At 49.1% G+C, this 16,415-nt stretch overlaps 5 protein-coding genes across 5 annotated transcripts; 2 read left to right on the top strand and 3 right to left on the bottom strand.

Annotated features, from left to right (window-relative positions):
• Positions 1-283: 283 nt before the first annotated feature.
• On the top strand, positions 284-3,083 carry P175DRAFT_0503181 (uncharacterized protein). The gene has a single exon (XM_040897567.1). The coding sequence runs from the start codon at positions 488-490 to the stop codon at positions 2,978-2,980; it is 2,493 nt and encodes an 830-aa protein (XP_040751034.1). The 5' UTR covers positions 284-487; the 3' UTR covers positions 2,981-3,083.
• Positions 3,084-4,030: 947 nt separating this feature from the next.
• P175DRAFT_0559197 (uncharacterized protein) lies at positions 4,031-5,792 on the bottom strand (the record flags this gene model as incomplete). Its single annotated transcript, XM_040900898.1, has 3 exons — positions 4,031-4,632; positions 4,739-5,050; positions 5,632-5,792. The coding sequence occupies 3 exons, from the start codon at positions 5,790-5,792 to the stop codon at positions 4,374-4,376; spliced, it is 732 nt and encodes a 243-aa protein (XP_040751033.1). The 3' UTR covers positions 4,031-4,373.
• On the top strand, positions 5,390-9,334 carry P175DRAFT_0503180 (KH domain protein). The gene is made up of 7 exons (XM_040897566.1): positions 5,390-6,389; positions 6,485-6,766; positions 6,829-7,290; positions 7,343-7,667; positions 7,725-8,089; positions 8,185-8,382; positions 8,437-9,334. The coding sequence occupies exons 1-7, from the start codon at positions 5,859-5,861 to the stop codon at positions 9,289-9,291; spliced, it is 3,018 nt and encodes a 1,005-aa protein (XP_040751032.1). The 5' UTR covers positions 5,390-5,858; the 3' UTR covers positions 9,292-9,334.
• Positions 9,335-11,038: 1,704 nt separating this feature from the next.
• Positions 11,039-12,524, bottom strand: P175DRAFT_0534086 (uncharacterized protein; the record flags this gene model as incomplete). The annotated part of the gene is made up of 2 exons (XM_040900107.1): positions 11,039-12,327; positions 12,401-12,524. The coding sequence occupies 2 exons, from the start codon at positions 12,522-12,524 to the stop codon at positions 11,039-11,041; spliced, it is 1,413 nt and encodes a 470-aa protein (XP_040751031.1).
• Positions 12,525-13,478: 954 nt separating this feature from the next.
• Positions 13,479-16,233, bottom strand: P175DRAFT_0503179 (OSTA/TMEM184 family protein). The gene is made up of 7 exons (XM_040897565.1): positions 15,942-16,233; positions 15,856-15,873; positions 15,727-15,780; positions 15,585-15,672; positions 14,509-15,522; positions 14,110-14,444; positions 13,479-14,046 (listed from the first exon to the last, which is right to left on the bottom strand). The coding sequence occupies exons 1-7, from the start codon at positions 16,043-16,045 to the stop codon at positions 13,857-13,859; spliced, it is 1,803 nt and encodes a 600-aa protein (XP_040751030.1). The 5' UTR covers positions 16,046-16,233; the 3' UTR covers positions 13,479-13,856.
• Between the last annotated feature and the right edge of the window lie 182 nt (positions 16,234-16,415).

Genomic DNA, 16,415 nt, shown 5'->3' with positions numbered 1-16,415 from the left:
TACGCGACGCAGAAAAGAACCTGGAGAGTAGGGAAGAAGAAATGAGATAACTCATACTCCTTATATGAGTCACTATTTAGTTCCCCTCAGTAACATCTTCGTAATCCCTGATATACTAACTAACTAACAACTACCCTACTATAGTTAATAAGTGGTGGGAGGGCCATCATTCCGCACGCAGGTTAGCGCCGCCTGACTCCGAGAGCAGGTGATCTGCAGCGCCATTGACAACTTTTCTTCTTCCCAGCTCCAAAACGCGCTCCTTCTCTCTCTCTCTCTTTCTTACACCCACACACCTCGCTCTTTTTATATCACCCCTAGTCAGTATTGACACGCTGAGGTAGTGGATTGAATTCAGACGTTGCAGCCTCGAACAGGTTATGCCAAATCACTAATTCAGTTCCACTGGGTTTGAGATATCGGTCGCAGTGCACAGGGCAGGGAGAGCTAATCAAAATTTTCCCCTTCTTGCGCAAGCTCCCCGGCCATGGCAGCAACTCAACTTCCCACCAGTAGGGTGACTGCTAGGTTACCTGCAGCAGAGGAGATGCAGGAGTATGAAAAGATCTTGAAAATTAGTGAGGAGATTTTTTCTGGGACTCACCCTAGGTTGAAAGTTCCCCAGCAGTTCGTGCGCAAAGTCGCGCCTCGCAATCCTCCCGCGTCGGCCACAGCCCAGAGCAAGGCCGGCGGCCGTCCCGGTTCATCCCCTAAACCTTCATCCCAACCTGCCGTCTTGACGGCAAAGTACACAGGATCACAAAGTACAAATATTGGAAATGGCCCCCCTAGCACAGCCGCGTCTTCGCGGCTCATTACCAAGCCTACATCGGAGATTGATCCGATTTTCCTGACCAAGTCGGATGACCTAGTCAGGGCAGAGTTGCAGCTACAGCGCCAACGAGTGGAGAGAGTGTTACGGGACCAACTTGAGCAGAAGAGACTAGAGTCGAAGCAGAAAGTCTCCTTACAGGATGCGAACCCTGACTTTGACGTCTCGGATGTCCTAGCAAAAGCTTTGGAAATAGTCAAGCCATCCCCTTCACTCGATGTCTCCCGTGCTGGTGCGCCCAGCGATTCGTTTGACGAGAATTCGTTCTACTCTAGCAGAGCCCCTGACTCTCCACCCCAGGGTGACCAGCAGAAGCCATCCACGGCGCGCCCTTCTAACCCAGAGGAGCTTAGCGCTGAAATCCGTGGAGAAAGATATTCAGATGAGTTGCAACGGCTTGAAGCCCTCAACAAACCTGAATCGGACCAGGAAGTGCAAGTTACTTACCCCGTTGCAGGCCACCGAATTCTCTCTCACCATAGGCAAGCGCATCATGGTGAAGGTACCCCAACCCACAAAGTTCACGAAGTCCGCCAGCAGGCCGACGCCATGGAGGAGCCGGAGTACTCGCCCCCAGCTCCCGGTGTAGCACCAATGGAAAGGGTGGATGGCTATGAATCCCACACAGCAAATCCGACCCCTGCGAAGCGCCGTATATCCGATCGAGGCCACTACCCACGACGATCAATGTCGCCTGCAGATAACGTTCGAGTAGTACGGAACCATATCACATCCCCCGCGGCTCCTCAACCGTCCCGTGTCTCCCCGCTCGCCATTGCGAAGGTGCCTTCGGTACATCAGACCCAAGATTCTCACTCAGAGTATGACCCCGAGCGTCAGAGAAGCCCCGCGATGCCTCCGCAGCCTTTGGTGTCTAGAAAGCGTAGGAGAATACAGGACGAGAGCGACCGGTCCCGCCCACCACCATATAGAACGCAGGGTGCTGGGTCAACCAAACCCTTTATTAAAGAGGAGCCGGTTTCACCACCTCCTTTTGCTGATACTCCACCCTCATACCGGGCACGTGCTCCTCAGGAAAGGCCTGTTTACATTGATATAGCTTCTCCCCGCTATACCCCTGTCATGGAGAGAAGGGAGCCCGCTCTGAGGACCTCCACATATGAGTTAGATTCCTATGATGAGACTCATGGTGAAGCAGGGATACATCGTGCGGTTTCTCGACTAAGTACCCGACGACCAATGCGAGATGAGCAGGACCTGCGAAGAGTTGCGAGTTTGCATCAAGCTCGACAACCCGAATACGTTCGTGAATATATTGACCAGCATAGCCCCCATTCTACTCGCCCAGGGCCTTATACGATTGTTGAAAGACCACCACAGGAGAGAGCTCGGTATTATAATGAGCTACCAGTGGCCCATGCGACAAGGCGTTATGTTCCCGCCCCCGATTCGCCCGTGTCGCCCCAAGTCCATGAAACATACTACGAGGAAGAGCCGGCAACGCGTCTTATGGCACCACCTCCACGACGAATCGTGGTTGATGAGCATGGAAACCAATACTATGAAACTATCTCCGCGCCAAGGGTACAAGCTATGCCTCCACCGTCCAGTCGAATCCCAAGAACCGAGGTCTACGAGGAACCTCCACAAATTCGGCACGCCAGTGTGCGGGCAGCATCTGTCCTTGAGGATCCGTATGGTGGCCGAAGGTACGTGCAAGAAGTGCCTACGCAAGGGGTTTATCGGCGAGTGACCGACTATGCTCGGCCTGTTCCTGGTGAGCGGCGCCACTATGCTGCTCCGTTCGAGGCCCGGGAGCCCTTCCCACGTAGCAGCAGCGTGCAAGTCCACGAGTACACAACTCGACGGGGACCGTATATGGAGGAAGCTGAGCTTCCCCGAGAAAGAATTGTGCGGGTGCCCAGCGTTCGGCCGCCAACGACGCGGTACGACGAGCCACGCGAGGTAATTCAGCGTGTGGAGGAGAGTGTGCACCCTGGCGGCCGCGATATGAGTGTGTATATGGATGAGGAGACCCGACGTCCTCGGGAATACATTGAGCGGCCCGTCTACGTAACTACCCGGCCCCTGGCGCCGGGAGAGCGATACTATGAAAGTGGCGAGCCAGAGCGCGTTGTACTCGAGGGGCCGAGAGATGTTGTCCATCGAGTGTCGCAGCGCTACTGAGCGGTAAATTATTGTTGGGTGATATCAAAATCCTTTTGCGAATCTATCTATACATACGGAGCACGGAGTCCCCCTTTGTAATAAAAGGCAGACAATAGGAATAAATTTAGTAATTAATCTATTTTCGTTCCTAGTATCTTCAATCCCAAGCCCGCCGCATTGAGGCCACGAATCGCTAAGCATCGACGCTATATTCTTCACAGGAATAGCGGAAGGCGCAGCTGGTCCTTCCACCAGCACAATCCAACGAGTTATGACTGTTGCCTACCGGGAACTTGTTCCTGGTGTTGGTCACTGGGCAGAGTCATCCACTTCCTAGTAGTTAACTAGTTAACTAACTAGTAGTTGGTAATATGAAGAGGAATATGAAGAATATATATAGATTATAGAATCCAATGGCAGAGTGGGGTTCTCAGGAGAGGTTCTCAGGAGAGTGATGGGGACGTACTTTTGTTTCCCAATACATACTTTTTTTTTTTTTCTTTCTTTTTCTTTTTCTTAAAAAAAAAAAAAAAAAAGAATGAGTACGTAGTTCTTAGAAGTCAGGGGTGAAACATATCTAGATAGTTAGGTATGTAAAATTGTAAACATCCAGAATCTTCTCGTGTGCGTGCATATTAGATTAGGTTCGGTATTACGGAGTATATTATTGTTGTATGGAGAACTCGGTACATTGCTCGGATCCTGGCGGAGACACTCTGTTTTTTTTTTTCTATTTTTTTTTTTTTTTTCTATTTTTTTTTTTTTTTTCAGGGATCGGGGATGACGTCGATGAGTCGGACTCATTTTGGAGGGATTGTTTGTACGGAGTACTCTGTACCTGTTGTTGTTGTTGTTGTTTCTTTCCTTGCTTCGGAGTACATAGATGCAGTAGTTCGTGATTAACTAGATATATAATGGGATTGTTGGATTGTATGGACCTGACCGGGACCATGGATCATGGTGATGTTCTTTCTGAATCAACTTCAAGAGGGAGAAGAGAAGACCCTATTGTTATTAGAATATCGAAATGGGTTTGCAATATAGAATATTTATCATAGTCTACTCCGTACTTCCTGAGTCAATATTTAGATACCGGGATTCGGATGGGTGTTAGTTGCCTGGTAACGATAGGTTCCAAGCATTTTATTTAGATCCTTGTAGTACGTGATAATTAGACTACCTAGGTATACAAAGTTAATCAAAGACGCCATGTAACACATGCTCAACATTGATGCTGTAGTTGCAAAGTACTCCGTACTCCGTAGAATACTGGACGGCCTGTGTGGAATTCTAGTTGTCTTGGATAAATAGGCCTCTGATCGAGACTGAGAATGATGGACAACAGGAGGAGACTGAACTCCCGTGCGGATCCACGCATACCTTGTTTCCAATACACCGATCATGGCCAGAATTACCATTGTCCCTGGGTACTCCATGGAGAGACCATTGTGATGTCGAACAGCAATAAATTGAGTCCAGACCTGGCCATCGAGTCGGCCAATGCTTCAAAGGCAGGCACGTGATTATTTGCCTCGCTTGCGGCGCCCGAAACGGAAAAGCCGTTGGACCGTGCAGGAGTGAAGAATGGCGATGCATGTTCCCTATTATTGCTGGATGCAATCAAAAGGAGTCGATGATTGCTGCGGTGTCCCAAACAGACAGGGTTATGACTAGTAGTAGTAGTAGTAGTTCTATTTAAACCCCTCCTTTTCCGGACCCATGATGGGTTGGTTCCCCAGCTCCCAGAGTTCCCAGAGTTCCAGAATCTCTCACTACCTCTGGCGAGCCAAGATAAGCAATCCTCCTTGAAGGGGGATAGATTTTGAGTTTAGTGGAATGAAGAATAACGAATCGAGGATTTGACTCGGGACACCGGACGGGGGTTGTTGGTTCTTCTGCTGCTGCTGCTCCGAAAGACCGTGGTTGTCGTATCCCTTGTTATGACTCTCTCTTCCTCTGAGAATTCGAGGATTCAACCCCCTCGTGAAAAGAACCCTGTAGCCATGCTTGGAGTCAGGTGTTTGCAGGAAAGACTGCTGCAGTCGAATGATTGGGCCTAGACACTGGGCTGAGTACCCGCATTTCCCGCTTGATGGTAGAGAGAGAGAGAGAGAGAGAGAGAGAGAGTGAGTGTGTGTGTGTGGGAGTCAGAAAGAGCGAAACGAGGAGAGAAAAGAGAAGAGGGAGAGAATCAAGTAGAGAAGAGAATTGAGTATAGATCAAATAATTCTGTATGAATCCAGCAATATGTAAAGAATTCTTGTATAGAGAGAGAGAGAGAGAGAGAGAGAGAGAGAGAATTGGTGGTGTTAGCAGATGCTGACTCCCAGACTTTTGACCAGAGCTGAATTCAGCCATTCATTCATTCCATCATCTCATTCTCTCTCTCTCTCTTGCTTTCTCTCTCTCTCTCTCTCTTTTCTTTCCCTTCACCACCTCAAGCTCTTCTTCTTTTCATATCCCCTCCTCCCTTTACAATTGCTTCTTCATCCTCTTCTTTTTCTTTTCTTTCTTCTTCTTTCTTCTTCTGCTTTCTTTTTCTCTCTCACTTTCATTTGCCCTTGCCATCATTCCATTCTTCTTCCTCCCCTCTATCCCTCGATACCCGTTTTGGTTGCTGGATTGATTCCACCCATTCCGATTCCAAAACGCCCTGGTCCACCACTCACGATTCTTCCTGCGCGTCCATTCCTCTTCCATCTTCATCCTTGTCGAGAACGGCGAACCCCAGCCCTTTGAGTTTTCCTCCATCCTCTCCACTGCTCGACCGTCCTTTCTCTTTCTCTCCTTCTCCCCTCCATCTCTCTCTTTCGTTCGCCATTTCTGCCATCCTGACTCCGTTCGTCTCTCTCCCCTCGATTCGCTCAAGGGGTTAGAGATTCGATTTGACCCGGGTATGCACAAGATCTCCAACTTCACGGGCCAGGCCCGTCATGGTTGGGAGCGAATGACACCGACCTTTGGGATGTCGCGCCCTCACTCCGAGATGGCCTCACACTCCCTCCGCCGGCCCCATGGCGCTCCTCCTCCCATGACTCCACCTACCGGCGTCGACCCGACGGTCAACCTCTCCTTCAATGTCCCCTTCTCTTCCACCCTTGCCGGCCCGGAAGCTGATGACGTGCTGCATGCGAGCCCCGGCGCCCTCCAACGCTGGTCATTTCCCGAAGGTACCCCCGAAGGTACTCCTGTCCACCAGCTGCCGGTCCACACGAGCAACATCGAAGCTTTACGGAGACTGTGTCGTCAAATTACGGAGAGCAGCAATGGGAGAGCCGAGGCAGTCATTACATCTTCCGAGCCTAAAATCGTCCCATCTCTACAACGGCGACCCCAAGGACTAGCTACCAACGTTTGTATTACCGGCGATGGAGAGACCGTGCGAAAATTGCGAGCGAAGATCTTAAATGAGACGCCAATCTTGTTGGTATGTGTACCCCCGTCAAATTTTTTCTTTTCCGCACCCTGCGGGGTACTTACCCTGTAAAATGCGTTCTGTGACTAATTTTATAATTTCAATAGCGATGTGCGACCGTTGACGTTGATATGCATCTTGTTGTGGATGGCACCACCAAGGGGGTTCGGCCGAGTGTCCTAGAGCACCTCGACACTCTCGCTGCCTACACCGGTACGGACATCTTCCTGCTCAGCCCCAAGCTTCGCGATACGGATAGTGCGGTTGTGTCCTCGTATGGTTACGCCTCGGATAATGGGTTGGACCAGCGCTTCCGGGTTTCTATCTATGGAGATATGGAGAGTACCGAACATGCTAAGACTAGAGTCCTAATCATGATCGATCAAATTGTAAGCCTGGTGAAATTTTTTTTTTTTCGTCCTTCTTTTTGAATTTTCCTAACTTGATTTAGCTTAAACGTCATGTGGACGCTATAAAGTTGGAACTTACCATGCATACCCTGGTCTGTGGCCGAACTCGAAAGAATATCAAACTCATCGAAGCCGCTACCGGCACAGCGATCTATTTTCCGCCTCCATTTCCGCGCATTTTTGGCTACACTCCCCCAGGCGCTCACCGTCGTAGCGAGGATGAGGTTTACATCACTGGTGAAGCCCAAGACCAGATTACTCGCGCGAAACAGAAACTGAGGGAGCTAGTCATGGGGGTCAAGATCTACGTCAAGGATGTCATGGTCAACTCCAACAAAATTGACAATATTCTACTTGATCGTCTGGACAAAGTTCGGAAGGTGATGGAGATGAATGGCTCCTACGTCCTCTTCCCTCAACTAGGTAGCCAACGGGGCCTCGTTCGTATTCAAGGAACCGAAGTTCTGCATGTTGAGCGCACCGTGAGGGAGATTATGGCCTTGGTAAGTTTCTATAATCGACCTGCCTTTATGCGTTTTGCTGACCATCCCCTAGGCTGGTCAATTCTACAGTGCCTCCTGGTGGATTATTGTCCCCGACCCATCCCCCGGCGCAGCCCGCACTCCATCTCCCGTAGATATTCGGACAATGCTGTCTGATATCTGCACCCACTCTGGGGCTGAGGTCAGTTTCGACAATTTGACGTTCACTATCAACGGATCCGACGACGCCGTGAAAGCGGCCATGATGGTCATTAACCAGATCCCTTTTGTCCAACGCAGCCAGTACCAGATGCGCGTGAAGATTGAATTGGCAAATGAGCACAAGGAGTTCGTTAGCGGCAAGAAGAACGGGAAGATTAACAAGATAATGGGTCAAAGTAAGTCATTGGCTACATCTAATTCACCTATGAACATTCATGTTAACAATGAAGTAGGCAACGTACAAATCATCTTCGATGGTTTCAATGAGTACAACTTCTACATCGATGTGTGCGGAAACCAGTATGAGTCCACGAAGAATGGCTTGGACCTGGTTGAACAAGAAATGCCTGCTTCAATCTCTTTCCATGTTCCCGACCAATACCACAAACGCATCATTGGCATCGGAGGCCAGCACATCCAGCGTATTATGAAGAAGTACTCTGTCTTTGTGAAGTTCTCCAACGCCATGGATCGTGGTGGCATGGGTAAGGAAGACGATGACATCAAAGTTGACAACGTCATTTGTCGGACGCCTGCCCGTAACGCTCAAAGTCTGGATCTTGTCAAGCAGGAGATCATGGACATGGTTGAGAAAGTGGTAAGATATGCTCTTTTTCCCTTTTTTTTTTTTTTTTTTTTTTTTTTTTTTTTTTGGCTGGTTACAAAACGACTAATACTAATTGCTGTTAAAAGGATGCCGAGTATGTTTCCGAGCGTGTTGTGATCAACAGATTGTATCATCGTGAATTGCTAGCTCGGATTTCAGAGATTGATGAGCTTGAGAAGAAATGGAACTGCAAGATTGAATTCCCTAGCACTGAACTTGCAAGCGACGTCGTGACAATCTCTGGGCCTGAATATCAGGTCCCGCAAGCCGTCGACGCCTTGCTGGTATGTTTCCGGCTACCGTATGGCGTGTAAATGAAGTCACTGACATATTTCCAGGGAATGGTTCCGGAAAGCCACGAACTTCTCTTCCAGAGCTCCCCTGAGTTGCGAGAGTTCTTCCACGGCGCCGACTTCCGCCAGGATGTTTGCGCCAAGTTGAAGGAGCAGTACGAGGTTGATACCACTGTGGATATTAGCAAAGAAAGCCCTGTGCCCGAAGGAGGCACAGCTTCGCCCACCTTTGGCCCTGAAGACCGTGTTGTACTCGGGTACACGCGCAATAATGCAGGTGGACTCAAGGATGCAATTGATTTCCTGATTTCCCGACTGGTTGCCCATGGCCTCGATGCAACTACTGTCAAAGGCGCTATTCCACGGCCCAAGTCGGATTCGTTTGAGGAGTCTCTGCCCTTCTTCGACTCGAAGCTGTTGCAGCACGCACCCACTCCCATTGCAACAGATTCCCCAACTCGGCCTAGCTTTACTGACGAGACAAGCGAACGTGGTTCCATCTTTGAGCGACTTCGCAAACCTGGTAGCATTTCCTCTTTCTCCTCGTTTATCGGCCGCAAAAACCACTCGGCCTCCCCCGCTTCATTCTTCAAGCACGCCTCGAGTAATGCCTCAAAGGCATCTCTGGTTTCCATGGAGTCCCGAGACAGTGGTTACCGCAACCCGTGGAACGACTCGGGCGTGAACCTCGCCGAGGACGATTTGCCCGTCCTTGGGAGCTCCCATAGCCACAACAGCAGCAATGGCTGGCCCGCGCGCTTTGACACGAAATTTCCATTCGGTACCGCGCCGGGGGACATGACTCCCAAGCATGACCTCCGCGCGTCTTTTGATAGTGGTCGTCCTAGCACTTCCAATTCTACTTCTGGATACCCGGCCCCCATCGGGCCACCGCGTTAAAAAAAATCAATGTCAATTTGCAGCAGTATACCCCAAGAGAATTCATTATACCATTTTTTTGTTCTTTTTTTTTTTTTTTTTTTTTTTTTCAGATTGTTCGCAGCGATTCTTTGTTTCGGAATTTTTCTTTTTGTTTTTGATACCACTGAGAGCATGTACCCAAGATGGCGGGACCAGAATCCCGAAAAAAAAAAAAAAGAAAGGATGGTCAAGGCTGGTGGACGAGAAGACGGAGAATGAAGACTTGAATCGGACAGCAATAGTGACATTGCTCCCGTAGGCTATCTCTTTTTGCTCCACGACGTACTTCTCGTCTCAAGTTTTGCTCCTACATGATGATTTTGTGTCTTGAGCAATTTTGTTAGTTCCAGCTGTTATCTGGGAAGCACGATGAAGGAGCGGCTCTCATTAAAACATTACAGATATGATACCAAGTGAAATGATGGTGTATGATGGTGTTCTCGTTTTCTGCCTTTTTTTGAGAGAGAAAGAGAAAGAGAGATAGAGAGGGAGGGAGGGAAGGAAGGAGGAGGAGGAGAAATGCACCTCGATTACATTACTGACCCTTTTCCTCTTGGAGTTTCCGCTCGGCTTAGTCGCAACTCATCGATTGTTCTTTTTTTTTTTTTTTTTTTTTTTTTCCTCGTGTTTTTATTTTGGATGGTTCTATCTATATACCTTGATGAGCACAGTATTCCAAGATTTGATTAGTGTAGAGAAGAATGAACGAGTCTCTCTCTCTCTATATTTTTTTTTTCTTTCTTTTCTTTCTTTCTTTCTTCGTATTTTCTGTCTCTTCTTTCTCGTAGTGGGCTACAGAGAGAGTGTGTATAGATCTAGATATGTTCACGTAGTAGACAGGCCAACACCAGACCAGTCTAACCTTACTTACTGCCTTACTACTTAATGAATGAACGAATAGATGAATGGGTGGGCGGATACATACAAAGTAAACGTAAACCTCTTAGAATTGGAACGCAAAGGCTTCAAATATAGTTTATGATGATGATCTAGGTAAGTATGGAGCGGTGGTGGTGGTGGTGGTGATGAGAAGATGAGATATGAGATGAGTGGGAGAGATAGATACATATATAGTTAGTTAGTGTAAAAACAAACCGGCAAGAACTTTTCTGGTCTGGTGGGCTAGGAATTACCGGATGTATTAGTTGTTGTTGTTGTTGTTGTTGTTGTTTATTCGACATCTATTCTTCTTCTTCTTCTTCTTCTTCTTCTTCTGCTTCTTATTATTACTGCTGCTACTACCACCCTATAGTAGTATTTTGCGAGCGGCTGACTGGTTACTGGTTACAGGTGAACCTTTTGAAAGCAGATATGGTGAGATTAGATTGGATGATAAAGTAAAGCAAGGCAAATGAGAACAAAACGAAGCCGGTGGATATCCATTCACACATAGGCTGGCGGAGGAAAGAAATAGAAGCTTGGGTATCAAACGTGCATTGGTATCAAGTGACCTATGATCGATGGATTTTGGGAAGTGAAGGGCGACTAAACAGGACAAGCAGAAAAAAAAAAAAAAAAAAAAAAAAAAAAACACAACAGGCCATGGAATTGGACCACCCTGTGATCTGTAGCGATATATTAAGGGACGGATGGAGCTCCAGAGCCTAGAAGAGGGGAGTGCAGTGCTACCCTCGCTGTATGGTTCATTATACACATGGATATGTATATCGTTGAACATGGGGGAAAGAACAGAAGAACTAAAAGTGCTTGCGACTGGGACAAACAATCAATAAGCTACGCCGATGGCAGAGTGGCGTTGATAACTGTAGGAAGTATACTCGAGACCTTCGTAGTGTGTTTTATGCTGTTGGCCCTCGTATATAGTAGGATGGGTGCGGTCCTCGGACATGGTCTGTCTGGAAGTATAAGGACGCGAAATGGGCAGCTCCAGCTCCTTTTCCGTTCGGGAATCGAGAGTAGAGGTTTGAGCGGCTGCTGTTGCCGCCGTTGTGATGCTTGATAGTGGATGGGTGCTTTTGGGACCTGGAGCCATGCTGGTGACGGATGGGGCGAGGGTTGATCCGCTTAGCGTACGGGTGCGGATGCGGAAGGAAAATTTGTCACTGAAGCTGCCTTTCCATGGACTTGAGGGGGGGCTGGTCACCTTGGCGCTGCTGGTTTGCAGGAGCCATTGCGTGACACGGTTGGAACGAGATGGCGATGAGTTGAGCAGTGGATCGTGGGGACAACTATCCACTGGTGTTGCGGGAGGATCGTACGGGCTGCTACCGTACGAAGGAGACCCCTTGGAGGGGATTGAGGGCAAGGCCTTCTCTTGTCTTGTCTTTGCAGTGGTTGATGCGGGAGCATAAGTTGGTTCAGGACGGCGCTCATTCTTGGACTGAGTCCCGCTACCCACGAAGGAATCCGGCAAAGTGGGAGGAGAAGAAAGAGCGCCAGAGGCCAGACCAGTGGCCACAGAGGGGGTAGAAAGAAGTGTCGAGAAATAAGGGATTAGAGGATGGCTGACGGGGGCTTGTTTCTCCATCAGTAGCTCCACAGTTGCTAATGACGACCGACGGGACCCGGATCCAACAGGCTTTCGAGGCAGGTTGAAAGAAGACGCAGGCCGATGACCTCGAGAATGGGATTGGCAGGAGAAATCAGTCATAAACGAGAAGGTTTTGGGTGGACGGGTTAGAGGTTGTGTTTGGTCATCAAGTTTGAAGTCATTAAATTTAGGGAGATCCGGCAAGGGGTTGGCTGGGCTCTCGAAGCTCAGCTCCAGAGGGCAGAATTCGGTTGGCATTGTAGGTATTGTGGTCAACGTAGTGACTCGTCTGAAGTCAGTTGGTGCGCTGATGCGCACTGGAATGGTTGACTTTCGCTTGAGAGACATGCTGGCCCGGTTGGAGGCTCGCGCTGCGAGGGTTCTACTTTCCTCCATCACCCATGTGGGAAACGATGAGGTTCGTGGAGGTGGTCCGGGGCTAGGCAGGTCATCATAGACAACTAGCCTCATTGGAGGAACAAGATGAGGCTGGGAGTGACATATTTGCATCTCTCTCTCGGAGCCTGGGAAAGAAGCGGTGTTAAATAAGAGAAGCGCTCTGGATTTGAATACTGTATCGGTATAGAACAGACATACCTTTCTGCTTCATGGCTTGCTGATGACGGGCGCTTTCATCATCGCCACCGGAGTCTAGGCAGAACAAGCAGGATGTAATCCAGCCAGCGAATATGGATCCTGCTTGTTCAATTGCCCGCTGCATCGCTGCCGGAGCTTCAGAGCTGTCGGGCCATGCCCTTGAAGCGGGGGTAATACTGCGGGGACCTAGGAAAAAGAAGAAAGAACGAGGAAAAGAAGGAATTAAACAAAAGACAAGTAAAAGCAGGTGAGGGATTAGAAACGAAGGACCGGGCGAGGAATCAACCTTCGCTCACAATAAAGCACTTCCGGACTCACCAAGAGGCTGGCTGGCAGCACAAGGAACGCGAGAGTTGAAAGGGAAAGGAAGGAAACAAGGGAAATCACCCAACGACGGCCGACAGAGAGATTATTGGATGGGGTTACCTTGTGATCAACCCCCCTCGAGTACTCCAACGTCGAAGTGGTCCTGCATCCCGTTGGGTATGGGATTATGTACCTCTCGACTGATGCAGACGCTGAGCCGGGGCCATTTATGCAACGTGGGCATCCATCAAACCACCTCAGGCACCCTCTTGTTCCGATAAGACCATGGCGGAAGATTCTGTCCAGCCAAAGCGCTCCCATCAGCCAGTCGTTTGCGCAGTGCTGGATGCCCCCATGCGGGCGTGTCGAACTGTTGATTCTCCATCCCGCGGGATCGGCGTCTCATTCGTTGGACGAGAGTGGAGATATCACATCAACTAGACTAGAGGCTTGCCAGATCACCTGAAGCTAATTGGGAGACGCATCCAGGTGGGTGCATCCCGGTGGGCGCGTAACGGTGAGCTTTAATTGCTTGTGTCGGTCAAGTCAAAATATGAACTCATAAGGGAGGCCGATCCTTTTGGTTCAAAAGGGTAATTTTGTGCTGCAGAAGTGCGCACTAGTACCTTAAAAGGACAACCTAGTGATAGTCTTGATGATAGTTACTGATTTGGTTGATTGTTAATTCTGTGGAGAGGAGGGTAAAGGAAGAGTTGGTAGGTCGGGTGTTGTTGCTCAGGCAAGAAGATTCATATGGAGGGGAAATTGCAAATTCCTTCTAGTTTCATGCTATTTATATATATAAAAAAAAAATCTCAATTTCCAACTGAACAGCTGAGGTATCAAGCGAACATTAAGCGCTTCCGAAGTTGTACAACCAAGGAATCGACATAAAACTGTAAAAAAAAAAAATAGAAAATAAAGGAAGATGAGGTTTCCACATATCAGATATCAGTGTAGTGCGTTGACCAAGGATCTCTGCCCCTTCGGGTCGTCACTTTAGGGCAAGCTAGGAGCGGCCGAATCAAGTCCTAAATGGGTGAGGTAAAAGGTTAACTGTCCTTACAAGAAGACTGCATGGACTTGTATTCGAGACATTGCATTTGATGGAGGGCTCATGATCGGATAACACGGAGGTCAGTGAATAATACTATCGACCCCAGACATTGTCATCCTCCAAGTCCCCATAGTTCCAAGCCGGCGTTTTCAGGTCTTGGTCTTCCCGTTCTCCTTCACCGTCTGGCTGTATCAGCCTTGTCTGTTCAGTCGTAGACTCAGGGTCATCATCCTCTTGATCATTGGCAGGAGATGTTTCGCCAACCGGCGTCCCAGATGGCCTCCTAGAGGCTGAGTTAGAGGAGATCTTGCTCATAGTTCTTTGGGGCTCACGATGCACGACATACTGGAAATGCTTATGCTCGGGCTCGACCGCAGTTGACCCAAATGCTCGCTGAATGTGCTCACGCTCTGCTTCTTCCGCCTTTCGGTCCTCCACTACAAGATCAACGAGTTGACCGCGACTAGAGGTTTGGGAAGTAGGCGAGTCAGTTCCCTGTTTTGGGGGAACTTCGGGACGGGAGGTAGTGCCAGCACTGCTCTGCGTCCCGCTAGTGCTGGGAGCACGAGTCTTTCTGCTTTTCCTTGCTTTCTTTATTACGTGTGCCTGCTGGGAGTTTAACCTGGGGGGAGCGGACAGTCGTTGGTCTCTTGGTACTATGTTGGCGGTAATAACAGGATACTGACATAGTTCAGCGTCGGATATCTAGATTTACGTGGAAGTTAATTTTGAAAAATGCACTTACATTAAAGTCGCCGAATTCCAGTTCTCGAGCCTTGGCAAAGAGAGCTTCATCCTCGTCATCCAGAGCGGTCTCTTCGAGCTCCGTGTGTGCACGATATCGGTTCAGGGTGCTGCTCCGCCGACTCTGACTGCTTCCTTGGGAGCCTGCAAGCAAGGGGGTTCGACTATTGGCTTCCCCCGGTTTGGGGATCCAGTATTTGGCTTTCCCACCGCGCTCGTACCGCATACCATGCATTACTCGTTTCACGCGAGAGTCTGATTCTGCATGCGCAATGATGTGGTCACCGGAGTCGAATAACCGGTATTCGTAATTTTCGCCTCTCAAGGTCATCTTCGTATCCTCAATTAAGTCTTTGGGCCCGAAGGCATCCCGGAGAGCGTAAATCACAGGAAGCCGGGCAGCTGATATGTTGGGGTCGGCGTAGTCATGCCAGGAAAACCCATGCCAGTGAGTGATGGCAAATATGGGCATCTCGAAACAGATCAGGCTGTCTTGGATTGCCGCAGCCAGGTTGTCGGGTGTATAACCTCCAGCACCGTTGGGTAAAGCTCCTAGCCACTGCAGGATTGACAGGAAAAACCCCTGCCAATAGGAAGCAAAGATGATAAGTTTCACGCAGAGGAATTTGGGAACAGGTCGAAAGGGTGCCAAGTCATTGTGAAGGCAAACCCAAAACATCGCCAGCGAATAAAGACTAATGGTAACACTAATATTATACACAATTCCTGTCCAAAGGTAGCCGGATGTTATACCCAGATATCCTTCCTGGTAGGTATCTGTTGCTTTCATAATAATAGAGATGATGGCCAAAATGGGTTTGAGCCATGTATACTGGAGGATCCCGCGTTTAACGGCCAAGAAGGTGTGTGGGTCAGAGATATCGACTTTGGGAAGAAAATGATTAAGGGGCCATGCATGCTGAATAGGCTGACGACCATGGGTCATTATGATCACTGCTCTCTCGCCGCCTAGGAAGTTAATAAGTAACTGGAAGAAGGTGTAGATGGTAAAGGCCTATTCAGGGGGAAGCTTGTCAACAACCAAAAGGATTCGAAGGGTTCTAGTATGGAATGTACCTCGTAAACGTCACGGATCGGAGCCAGCCATAGGGACGCCCTTAATGACACAATACTCGCCCAGGACGATGCCGCATATATTGGCACCCTGCTGAGATTAGCGGGTGCTAGGCAACCCAGTCACGGAGGATGTAGAACTGACATGAGTAAAATCCGAACGACATATCGCTGGAGGAGTGGTTTCCGATAGTTTTTTCTAATCAATATCGATTAGCATCGAACGAAGGAGGCAGTATAGAGGAGGAAAAGGGGACGTTGGGCGATGTCGTACGTCTGAAGCCATATAGACCTTGCGGGGAGAACAGAGATTAGTGAAGCTCACACATTTGAGAAACTGGAGGAAGATGGGGTCTGTACACAAAGGATAGCAACGAGGCAACAAGCGAGGAAACACCGGCGACTAGTACTACAGCTTGCGCTAAGCTCGAGCCTGTACCACCAGAAGATGAACCTGCAATCATTGTCCCAAAGACTCGCGGCGTTCGACCGCGTGCGCTACTGTTTTGAGTCCCCAACAAAGCATTCCGTAGCTAAATCAGAGCATGGCGGGGCACAGAGCACGGTCTGATAGAGCAGAATCTCACAGAGCCAACCCAAAAGGATGAGATGGGGAGGACAAAAGGAAATCCCAAGAGCAGAAGCAAAATCCGAGAGATCTGGACAGGAGGATCAACCTCCATCTGACCCATCTTGAGCTTGCCGTGTTTCCCCCCACCGCCTTCCAGGCCACATGCAGTACCCCGTCTTTCCACCACCATGAGCTTTACTTTAGCTTCTTCTCATCATATGTTTCTTCTTTTTCTTTTTGGAGGTGGAGGGCAAATTCCATTC

The sequence above is a fragment of the Aspergillus ochraceoroseus genome, assembly GCF_002846915.1.
Source record: "Aspergillus ochraceoroseus IBT 24754 chromosome Unknown P175scaffold_6, whole genome shotgun sequence".
Lineage (NCBI taxonomy): Eukaryota > Fungi > Ascomycota > Eurotiomycetes > Eurotiales > Aspergillaceae > Aspergillus > Aspergillus ochraceoroseus.
This window is presented reverse-complemented; position numbering and strand designations above follow the sequence as displayed.

Coding starts and splice junctions, on each gene's coding strand:
- P175DRAFT_0503181 (XM_040897567.1), top strand. CDS start 488: ATGGCAGCAACTCAACTTCCCACCAGTAGGGTGACTGCTAGGTTACCT.
- P175DRAFT_0503180 (XM_040897566.1), top strand. CDS start 5,859: ATGCACAAGATCTCCAACTTCACGGGCCAGGCCCGTCATGGTTGGGAG. Junction 7,668..7,724: donor TAACAAGATAATGGGTCAAA/GTAAGTCATTGG, acceptor ACAATGAAGTAG/GCAACGTACAAATCATCTTC. Junction 8,090..8,184: donor TGGACATGGTTGAGAAAGTG/GTAAGATATGCT, acceptor TGCTGTTAAAAG/GATGCCGAGTATGTTTCCGA.
- P175DRAFT_0503179 (XM_040897565.1), bottom strand. CDS start 16,045: ATGATTGCAGGTTCATCTTCTGGTGGTACAGGCTCGAGCTTAGCGCAA. Junction 15,523..15,584: donor CGATCCGTGACGTTTACGAG/GTACATTCCATA, acceptor CCCCCTGAATAG/GCCTTTACCATCTACACCTT. Junction 14,445..14,508: donor TGGAATTCGGCGACTTTAAT/GTAAGTGCATTT, acceptor GAACTATGTCAG/TATCCTGTTATTACCGCCAA.